The sequence below is a fragment of the Stegostoma tigrinum genome, chromosome 42, assembly GCF_030684315.1.
Source record: "Stegostoma tigrinum isolate sSteTig4 chromosome 42, sSteTig4.hap1, whole genome shotgun sequence".
Lineage (NCBI taxonomy): Eukaryota > Metazoa > Chordata > Chondrichthyes > Orectolobiformes > Stegostomatidae > Stegostoma > Stegostoma tigrinum.
In genome coordinates, this window is record NC_081395.1 from 2,162,382 (window position 1) to 2,173,550 (window position 11,169).

General features: G+C 56.9%; 1 protein-coding gene across 1 annotated transcript; it reads right to left on the reverse strand.

The window, feature by feature from the left end:
• Positions 1 to 680: 680 nt before the first annotated feature.
• On the reverse strand, positions 681 to 10,174 carry otub1b (OTU deubiquitinase, ubiquitin aldehyde binding 1b). Its single transcript, XM_059641528.1, has 6 exons — positions 10,117 to 10,174; positions 5,342 to 5,440; positions 4,301 to 4,419; positions 3,370 to 3,454; positions 2,629 to 2,823; positions 681 to 1,006 (listed from the first exon to the last, which is right to left on the reverse strand). The coding sequence occupies exons 1-6, from the start codon at positions 10,144 to 10,146 to the stop codon at positions 809 to 811; spliced, it is 726 nt and encodes a 241-aa protein (XP_059497511.1). The 5' UTR covers positions 10,147 to 10,174; the 3' UTR covers positions 681 to 808.
• Positions 10,175 to 11,169: the final 995 nt, after the last annotated feature.

An 11,169-nucleotide genomic window follows, 5' to 3' on the forward strand; every position in this document is an offset into this window, starting at 1 on the left:
GGACAAGGCGCAGCAGGGAGACAGACAGTGAGAGAAAGAGAGGGAGGGGTAAGGACAGAGAAAGTGGTAGGGTACAGCAAGGCTTAAAAGGAATAGGGAGAGGGGCAAGGATAGAGCAAGGAGGGGAGGGCGAAGGAGGGTGCGAGAGAACGAGGAGGAGAGAAAGAAGAAAAGAGGAGAGGTGCACAGTGACACATGGTGGAAATTACTGACACAATCCCCCTGAAAATGTCAGTCTGTGGCCAGTGCAGAGTTTGCTTATTCAGCTGGTTGTGGTTCCAGCTCAGACTGTCAGGCAGATCAGCCCAGGGGCAGTGTGTTCTGCACAGTGCTCTGTCCAGGAGGCAGCAACTACTCTTTCGGTCACCATGATAAAGGACAGGCCAGTAGCAGTGAGTGTGTGGGTGGGAGGTAGGGTGCTGTAGTTAGTCTCTCAGGGGGAACGGCAGAGGCACAGAATGACAGCCTCACCATGCATGAACTGTGAGACAGCACTGGACAACTGGCAGATGGGCAAGTCCAACATGGAGGCTGAACAGGATGGGAGTAGGGTGGGGAGGTGGAACTGGGGGAGTGAACTGAGGAGTGACGGTTGGGGGGAGGGGGAGGAACCAGCAGAAGTCACACAGTTGATTTGTTTCAGAGGTGAATGAACAAAAGTGAGGGAGTGTTAAAGAGGGTTCAGTGACTGGCTCCCTTTAATAACATGACAGTTCATGTAACAAAGGGGAACTGAATGACCATCATCATTTACAACCCACACAAACTCTGTACAATATCTTCTTGTGTACGTTTCGATCTGTACAAGCTATTTATAGAGAATGTCATAATGTCCTGGCCTGTACAACAGGAAGACTCTGGGCTCCGAGCCCTCGGGGAAGATATGCTGGTTGGTTGAGTTTCCTTCGCCTCTGTCCATATATTCCACCCGGATTGAGGTGTTCAGAGCTTGCGCTAATGCGATGATGTGAATGTGGTCACTCTCCTTGGCCATTGGTTCCACTTCCTGGGGAGGGGAACACAAAATGGGAAATAAATTTGGTAATCAATGCACCTGACCCCTTGTTTTCACAGCGTTCTCTCCCAGAAACAGGGAAACCAAGTGAGCAACACTCCACTGCCTCCTCTTCTGATCTCATGGACCTAGTGGGATCACCTCCCATCACTCCCACTGTGCTTTCAGAGGGACCAACTCTCAGGAAAGAAAAGGAAGGGAGGTGCAAAACAGAATTACAAGAATAATACCAAATAGAGAGTGACTGAACAGACTTTGACAAAGATCAACAAAGGCTGAAAGGTGACTTGGTAATACAGGATTTGAAAGTGAAGAAAGGTTACGAAACAGTCGTCACAGAGAAGATGCTTCCTCTTACAGGGGGAGCCCTAAAGTTTGGCCACCAATATCAAACAGTCCCGAATAAATGCTACAGGGTGATCAGGAGAAACAACCTTCCCACCAGAGAGTGGGGACAATGTGCTGTCAGGGGAAGTGGTCAAGGAGAATCACATTGAGGTGATTCACTTTGGGAGGAATAATAGGAAGGCAGAATACCGGGTCAATGGAAAGATTTTTGGTCGTGTGGACGTGCACAGGGATCTTGGTGTCCATGTAAGTAGATCCCTGAAAGTTGCCACCCAGGTTGATAGTGCTGTTAAGAAGGCTTACAGTGTGTTAGGTTTTATTGGTAGACGGATTGAATTCCGGAGCCATGATGTCATGCTGCAACTGTACAAAACGCTAGTGCGGCCTCACTTGGAATATTGTGTGCAGTTCTGGTTGCCTTGTTACAGGAAGGATGTGGAAGCATTGGAGAAGGTGCGGAGGAGATTTACCAGGATGTTGCCTGGTCTGGAGTGCAGGCCCTATGAAGAAAGGCTGAGGGACTTGGGTCTGTTCTCATTGGAGAGAAGGAGGCTAAGAGGGGATTTAATAGAGACATACAAGATAATCAGAGGATTAGATAGGGTGGACAGTGAGAATCTTTTTCAGAGGATATTGATTTCAGTTTGTACAAGGGGGCATAGCTACAAATTGAGGGGTGATAGATTTAAGACAGATGTCAGAGGCAGGTTCTTTACTCAGAGTGGTAAGGGCGTGGAATGCCCTGCCTGCCAATGTAGTTAACACAGCCCCATTAGGGGCATTTAAACAGTCCTTGCATAAGCAGATGGATAATGATGGGACAGTGTAGGGGGAGGGGCTTAGAGTAGTTCACAGGTCGGCGCAATATCGAGGGCCGAAGGGCCTGTTCTGCGCTGTATTGTTCTATGTTCTATGATCTGTTTGAGGTGGAAGCTGGATAAACACACAGGGCAGTGATAGTTTGACGGAGGGAGATAATGAGGAGACTGGGCAGTGAGAGGAAGCTTGTGTTGACCAGAAATGCCAGCACAAAGTGGATGGGCTGAACTGCCCACATTGAACTGTCAGCCCCAGAACGGAGGGAAGTGCTGAATAGGGTCAGTGCTCCCATCTCAGTTACTGGTAATGATCAGTTAATGGCAGTGTGCACTGGATCTGTACAAATCTGATATCTGGGCATACATGGGTTGTGGATAGAGAGAGGGAGGGGACAGGCAGCATCTCAAAGAAGAGTAGGACGCCTTTGATGCACGAGAGAACCTCACCTGCTGACAGAATTCCTTCACCGTGCGGCCTCCCTCAATGAAATGTTCAAAGAAAGCAGATTCTCGCTGAAGATAGCCGGAGGTGAGGAGTCTCAGGTAAACCACCAGATAGTCAGACGTGCTCTGGTCATTAAACGCTGTCATCAGGTTAGACAATGAACCCTGCTTCTCGACTAGGTCAATCACATCCATAAACTACAAATCAAACAGGGAAACACACTGTCAGAACAGACTGCCATCCTTATCCAAGCCAAAATTGCATTCTGACAGAACCCCCTCATGGTACTCAATACTGCTGCTTCTGAAAGGTAGCGTGAAGCTTACAGATGGGAGAACATCTCCTGCACATACCTCTAAATTTACTAACCAGAGACTATACCAGTTAAACCATTACATCCTTCCCCTATAAAACAGCACCTCTTCACCAGCTTCCATCCCCAAGCCTATAACACAGAAACAGACCCTCTCAGCCCCTCTCCTTGAGCCCATAATGTACGATCAGGAGGCAGCCACTCAGTGTGTTGAGTCTGTTACAAAGCAACAGGAAGAGGCCACTTAGCCCATTGAGCCTGTTACAAAGGAAAGAGAGGGGAGGGCCATTTAGTGAGATTACAGCCACGTTGCGTTGATAGTAGGCTGTTAATTTAGAGATTGTCCCCACCCACAAACACACACAAAGGTCACAGAACATGTGTATGCTGACATACAGCAACAGCATGAGGCAAGCAGAGCCACACTAACCGTGTTGTGGAAATCCTCGATTGTGAATTCAGTGAAACCCTGGGTGACGAGGTCCTCTTTGCTCTTCGAGGCGATAGCTTTAAATCTGAAAAGATAAAAGTGGCAGAAATCATTAGCAAGGATTTGCTAGTTTTTAAACTGAATAAGGCAGACTCCAACATCTCTGATAAAAATCTCAATGGCCATTGCATAACAGACAAAGACAGGCCGGCACTGATGTTGCTGGCCATGGTGGGGTGGGGGGTTAATAGGGGAGGCATGTGGAATGGTCTTTATTTCAAAGGGAATGAAGTATTAAAAATAGGGAGGTTTTGCAAAAATGAGACTTTGCTAAAATGCTAGAATAAAGCAGACAGTTTTGGTGTCCTTAGCGAAGGCAGACTCCCCTGGAGGCAGCCACAGAAGGTTCACGCAACTGCTCCTAGGTATGGAGGGATCATCTTATCAGGTGTCAAGTAGGTTGGGCTCTACTCATTGGAGTTCAGAAGAATGACAGACTGCCTTATTTAAGCATACAAAATGTATTGATGGATTTGATAGGGTAGATGCAGGAAGGTTGTCTCTCCTTATGGGAGAGTCTAGGACCACAGGCCATAATGTCAGATCAAGGGGCTGCATATTTAAATCAGAGATAAAGAGGAACTTCTTCTCTCAGAAGGTAGAGAGTCTGTGGAATTTATTTTTACTACAGAGGGCTAGAGAGACTGGGTCATGAAGTATATTCAAGGATGAAAGAGATTTTTAATTGGTATGGGGAATTGAGGGTTATGGGGAATTTGCAGGCAAGTGGCATTAAGGATGATCACAGCAGCTATGATTGGCTAAATGGCCTACATCTGGGCTTATGTTTTATGGATCTCAGGTGTTTTGGGCACGGAGCTATATGGGGGCTGGGTATTCTCAGGAACGAGTTACTCTGGGAGAGTCATACTTTTGTAACTGTTTGCTGTCCTCGAGAAGAGCCTCCAGATGTGCAAAACCAAACGCTCGATAGAAGCAGTTGCCATCTGGTCTGGTCTTCCGTATACAGCAATAACGTTTGTGCAGGTCCTGGAAGAGGAAAGGAACACAGGGATATGAGAGGGGCCCAGCCTGCTGCGTACGGGGTCCCCTCGCCCGCACGGGGCCCAGCCTGCTGAGTATGGGGTCCCCCCCGCCCGGGGCCCAGCCTGCTGCGTACGGGGTCCTCCCCCCCAGCCCGCACGGGGCCCAGCCTGCTGCGTACGGGGTCCTCCCCCCCAGCCCGCTGCGTACGGGGTCCCCCCCCCCGCCCGCACAGGGCCTAGCCTGCTGCGTACGGGGTCCCCCCCACCCTCCTGGGGGCAGGCTGCTTTGTATTAGAGTCCTCTCCCCACTGTACTGTGATGGTGTGTAAACTGTGCAGCAATGTCTGCATGGAGACAGGACGCTCTCGGCCCACTGCATAGACACAGCAGAGAAAGTGGTTCACACTCTGGGGTCTGGGTCTACCAACCCACTGACAGATACCAGTGTGATACCCTTCAGGGTCAATTATCCCACTAGGTGGCTCAGTCTCAAAAAGATGCCACCCAGTTGCTTTAGTAAAGTCTGGGAGGAGGCAGACTGTAAGCATTTTGACCAATCAAACTGGAGGAGTAAAAGTGAGAATGGCTGGAGATGTGCAGAGCTACATCACACCTCACTGGTCTCTGAAAGGAGGTGCAGGCCAACGCAAGCCCAGGTTGTGAAACACACCCACCCACTGCCAGAGGGGCCAGCGCAGAGGGGGCGCCAGCCTATGAAAGTTTCTGCCTGCCCTCCAGTTGGTGCAGCTAGAGTTCAATGAAGAGCAACAGCCAGGGAATTACTGAATGAAAACAACTCCCAGAACTAACCGGAGTGGGGATCGGGGCTGGAGTTTTTAAAAGCCAGGCCATGTCTTTCCAGCAACAACATCCTCAGTATACCTCTCCCCAGCCACAATAACCTCTTGGTGCAGAAATATACTTACCTTGACTTTTAACTGATAGACCTGGTCATCCTCAGCATACTCTTTGTAAAGCACAGACAACTCTAACTTCTCTGACACCAGTGGGTTTGTTGTGGCTATCTGTCAGAACAATAAAGGGTCACAAGCTCAGTTGGCAATTCTAAGCCACACGCTGACAGGCTTAGAAACCTCGTCTGGGTCAAAACTCAATTCCCCTCCCATTTTCCTGCATTCTTTAGATTACTGACCCAGCTGAAGGATGGAGCCCAAAGGTGTTGTTTGGAGCCACGACCTAAGAGCTGCTTGAGAGGAGAGGAGATGGGATGGCAGGGAAGTTAGGGAAGACACGCGAGGGTAGGGCAGGACAGGGAGGAAAGGTGTGAATAAGATCAGGAAAGTAAATCCAATGGGTCACTGCCATTGCGGGGAGAAGCGGTTGCAGGGAACTGACTCAGCTCCCCAGTCAGCGACTTGTGTCTTATCACAGGTATGGCCAGTCCACCAGTGGTTCCCCTTGGGATAGGGGGTCACTGCCGGACCCAGGGGTGGGGTGGGTAGGGAGGTCACTGCCAGACCTGAATGGAGTCCTTGAGGTTGGGATGTGGGGAGTGGGGGGGATCGGGGTGGTGGCAGCTGGGTATTACTGCCAACTCTTAACAACAAAATAAAATTACCTCCGACTCTGAAAATAAAAAAAGACATTCCCTCAACTCCATTCCCATCAAATACTCCTGGGATGGGGCAACAAGGTGTGACTGAAAATACAGCTCCCCACATCCTGATCCCATAGCTCTGAAACAGGGACAAGGGGGTAAAATAAAAGCTCCCTTGGTTCTTTCAGGGGGGTCAAGAAAAGACTAGGTAAAGTAAAGCAGCCTCTGCTTGGGCATCACACCAGAACCAAACACAAATCAAGCAGTCAGATAGAAACTTATACAGTGGGACAGAAACTTACTAAATTAAAATCTCATTTCATCGGCTGATGATGTACTCCAGCTCTTGTGGAGCCCATTGCTCTGGAAAGGCCTTGACTGTGATGGTGAGCACCACATGCTCCCTCCCCAGGGACACTCATGTGTTGATGCAACTGGGAAAGACAGGCAGATTGCCAGGAATGATAAGCCCCTCCGTGGTCCACTGCCTGGACTTGTTAATAGTCACTTGGCCAAACCCAGCAGCAGAGCCACAAGAACGACCTTAGGTTCGACCACACTGCACCACCCTGCCCCACCTGCCTGAAGATCAGCCACGTAGAATTGAAGTGCAACCAAACTTAAGCAGCAGCCCCTTCCAAAACCTAGAAAGGGCTGTAAACAGACACACTCCTCACAGGCAAGGAAAACCATTGCTGCCAACTCTTAACAACAAAATAAAACTCTCTCTGACTCTGAAAATAAAAAAGACATTCCCTCAACTCCATCCCCATCAAATACTCCTGGGACAGGGCAACAAGGTGTAAACCAATTCCAGGCCACAGAACATGAGGGTGGCCTGGCAGCTGGTGAACTTATAGAGGCCACAGTTGCACAGGACTGAGGCGTGCACCACTCTCCTCTCTAGATCCCCAGTGTAAGTGGGCAGGATCCCTTTTGTAGAGGGCCCTCTGATGCCGGACGGCAAAATGGCACGTCATGGTGCATTCAGGTGACAGGCGAAGGCATAGCAGAACACTATGCACAGCCTCCATACTGCTCAAAACAGCCCCAGCAGGATTTCCTGCAGATGGCTCACACTGGAGGGTCCATGGTACAGGACTGATGCTGAGTTCCAGGTGGACAGTTCATCTGGAACAGACTGAATGCACGAGCTACCTCAATTTTATGTCAGGTGTCAGGGCCCAGCGCCTTACCCATCAGGCTGGGGCCAACTGTGTCAGTATCACACCCCTGCCCGCCGTCCCTTCCCTCTGCTGTCCATCCCCCACCGTCCCCTCAACCACACGTGACGCCCCTCCCCTCACCCATACAGAAACCCCTCCCGCGCGCACCCTCCCCCCGCCATCCCCTCCCCCCGCACGCATGCACCCCCCTCCTCCCCTGCCGTCCCCTCGCCCGCACGCACTCCCCCTCCTCCCCTGCCGTCCCCTCGCCCGCACGCACCCCCCTCCTCCCCTGCCGTCCCCTCGCCCGCACGCACCCCCCTCCTCCCCTGCCGTCCCCTCGCCCGCACGCACCCCCCTCCTCCCCTGCCGTCCCCCTCGCTCGCCCGCACGCACCCCCCTCCTCCCCTGCCGTCCCCTCGCTCGCCCGCACGCACCCCCCTCCTCCCCTGCCGTCCCCTCGCTCGCCCGCACGCACCCCCCTCCTCCCCTGCCGTCCCCTCGCTCGCCCGCACGCACCCCCCTCCTCCCCTGCCGTCCCCTCGCTCGCCCGCACGCACCCCCCTCCTCCCCTGCCGGTCCCTCGCTCGCCCGCACGCACCCCCCCTCCTCCCCTGCCGTCCCCTCGCTCGCCCGCACGCACCCCCCTCCTCCCCTGCCGTCCCCTCGCTCGCCCCGCACGCACCCCCCCTCCTCCCCTGCCGTCCCCTCGCTCGCCCGCACGCACCCCCCTCCCTCCCCTGCCGTCCCCTTCGCTCGCCCGCACGCACCCCCTCCTCCCCTGCCGTCCCCTCGCTCGCCCGCACGCACCCCCCCTCCTCCCCTGCCGTCCCCTCGCTCGCCCCGCACGCACCCCCCTCCTCCCCTGCCGTCCCCTCGCTCGCCCGCACGCACCCCCCTCCTCCCCTGCCGTCCCCTCGCTCGCCCGCACGCACCCCCCTCCTCCCCTGCCGTCCCCTCGCCCGCACGCACCCCCCTCCTCCCCTGCCGTCCCCTCGCCCGCACGCACCCCCCCTCCTCCCCTGCCGTCCCCTCGCCCGCACGCACCCCCCTCCTCCCCTGCCGTCCCCTCGCTCGCCCGCACGCACCCCCCTCCTCCCCTGCCGTCCCCTCGCTCGCCCGCACGCACCCCCCTCCTCCCCTGCCGTCCCCTCGCTCGCCCGCACGCACCCCCCTCCTCCCCTGCCGTCCCCTCGCTCGCCCGCACGCACCCCCCTCCTCCCTGCCGTCCCTCGCTCGCCCGCACGCACCCCCCTCCTCCCCTGCCGTCCCCTCGCTCCGCCCGCACGCACCCCCCTCCTCCCCCTGCCCGTCCCCTCGCTCGCCCGCACGCACCCCCCTCCTCCCCTGCCGTCCCCTCGCTCGCCCGCACGCACCCCCCCTCCTCCCCTGCCGTCCCCTCGCTCGCCCGCACGCACCCCCCTCCTCCCCTGCCGTCCCCTCGCTCGCCCGCACGCACCCCCCTCCTCCCCTGCCGTCCCTCGCTCGCCCGCACGCACCCCCTCCTCCCCTGCCGTCCCCTCGCTCGCCCGCACGCACCCCCCTCCTCCCCTGCCGTCCCCTCGCTCGCCCGCACGCACCCCCCTCCTCCCCTGCCGTCCCCTCGCTCGCCCGCACGCACCCCCCTCCTCCCCTGCCGTCCCCTCGCTCGCCCGCACGCACCCCCCTCCTCCCTGCCGTCCCCTCGCTCGCCCGCACGCACCCCCCTCCTCCCCTGCCGTCCCCTCGCCCGCACGCACCCCCCTCCTCCCCTGCCGTCCCCTCGCCCGCACGCACCCCCCTCCTCCCCTGCCGTCCCCTCGCTCGCCCGCACGCACCCCCCTCCTCCCCTGCCGTCCCCTCGCTCGCCCGCACGCACCCCCCTCCTCCCTGCCGTCCCCTCGCTCGCCCGCACGCACCCCCCTCCTCCCCTGCCGTCCCCTCGCTCGCCCGCACGCACCCCCCCTCCTCCCCTGCCGTCCCCTCGCTCGCCCGCACGCACCCCCTCCTCCCCTGCCGTCCCCCTCGCTCGCCCGCACGCACCCCCCTCCTCCCCTGCCGTCCCTCGCTCGCCCGCACGCACCCCCCTCCTCCCCTGCCGTCCCCTCGCTCGCCCGCACGCACCCCCTCCTCCCCTGCCGTCCCCTCGCTCGCCCGCACGCACCCCCCCCTCCCCTGCCGTCCCCTCGCTCGCCCGCACGCACCCCCCTCCTCCCCTGCCGTCCCCTCGCTCGCCCGCACGCACCCCCTCTCCTCCCCTGCCGTCCCCTCGCTCGCCCGCACGCACCCCCCTCCTCCCCTGCCGTCCCCTCGCTCGCCCGCACGCACCCCCCCTCCTCCCCTGCCGTCCCCTCGCTCGCCGCACGCACCCCCCTCCTCCCCTGCCGTCCCCTCGCTCGCCCGCACGCACCCCCCTCCTCCCTGCCGTCCCCTCGCCCGCCCGCACGCAACCCCTCCTCCCCTGCCGTCCCCTCGCTCGCCCACCCGCACCCCCCTCCTCCCTGCCGTCCCTCGCCCGCCCGCACCCCCCTCCTCCCCTGCCGTCCCCCACCCGCGCCCGCCCTCCCTCCTCCCTCCTCCCCCGTCGTCCCCCTCACCCACACAGTGCCCCTCCCCACACGTTCCCTTCTCCCCTAGGCGTGCCTCCCTTCCCCCTCGCCCACCGTCCCCTCACCCGCAACCCCTCCCCGCCGTTCCCTCACCTGGCCCCTGCCCTTCGGTTCAGAAAACCCTAATATTCCAGCCCAGTCTAGTAGCCCAGCATCCCAAGCTCACTCCTCCGTCCTCCGGCCCAAACCTCCCTCGAAGAGGGACCTGTTCCTGAGTAATGGTTCCCTGACGTGAGCTCTCTGTCCAGTCAGGAAGACCTCTGGCATGAGCCACCCGAGTCCCAGATTCTGATCTAGTGCAAGCAAACAGGTCATCCGGGGATTACAGTTGTTTAGATGGTGCCCTGGCTGCTCAGGCACTTCCCATTCCCACTGGACTTGTTGCTTACCTCCTGCTGGATACGGTCTTGTTGAGCCATGATAGCTTCATCATAAGCCAGAAAATTGATTGCTGCAGGAAGATAGAACGCATTTTAGTTCATGACTGGCCATCCCCCATCTCTCTCTCTCAGCCCGAGTTGGGTATAGGCAAACTGCACACCTTTACCTGCTTCCCCATTCACACTGTCTATTCAGCCAGGTCTGACAGAAGCTCGGTGAGACTGCCACTCCCCTCAGGAAGAGCAGACGAACAGTAAAAGCCACAAGAACAAGGGGCTCCACAATCATACCTGAATGTGTCACTTCAACACACAAACACGAAATGGTTTCGCTCCTATAGCACCTTTATTGTAGGAACACATCACAAAGTGCTGCAGAGAAATGCAATTTAGATACTGAGCCTTGTAACAAGATATTAGGACAGTTGAGCAAAGATATTTCGTTAAGTCACGAGACGTGGATATCACTGACTAGGCCAGATTCATTGGCCATCCCTCAGTGCATCTTCAGCAGATGGTGATAATCTGCCTTCCATGCACTGTAGGGACAGCAACAATGCTGTTAGAGACGTCCAAGATTTTGACCCAGGAACGCTAAAGGAACAATGATATATTTCCAGGTCAGGATGGTGAGTGGTTTGGAGGGCAACTTGTGGGGTTTGGTGTTCCAGTCTATCTCCTGTCTTTGTCCTTCATAGCCTAGACTTCAATGTGAAGAGTATGCAGTAAACAGAAACAATTCCAAACAGAGTACCGGCATCACAAACAGCCTGCTGAACAATTCCAACACATTGTTCTACACCCATTCACCTCCGAACAAAAGACCAACAATCGCAGCTCAGACACTTGTAATTAACCATCCAGATTGTTATGTCAGCAGGCAGGGAGGGAGGGCAGGCAGGGAGGGAGGGCAGGGAGGGAGGGCAGGGCAGGGAGGGAGGGGGGAGCTGAGAGAGGGGGGGGGAGTGAGGGAGGGGGATGTGGGGGGTGAGGGTGGGGGTGAGAAGGGGGAGGTGGGGGTGAGGGAGGGAGTGGGGGAGGTGGGGGTGAGGGAGGGAGTGG

Excerpts from the sequence above, each read along its gene's own strand:
- otub1b (XM_059641528.1), bottom strand. The coding sequence starts at position 10,146 with ATGGCTCAACAAGACCGTATCCAGCAGGAG. Across the intron at positions 4,420-5,341 it reads TCTATCAGTTAAAAGTCAAG|GACCTGCACAAACGTTATTG; the intron begins GTAAGTATATTT and ends TTCCTCTTCCAG. Across the intron at positions 2,824-3,369 it reads TCGAGGATTTCCACAACACG|TTTATGGATGTGATTGACCT; the intron begins GTTAGTGTGGCT and ends TTTGATTTGTAG.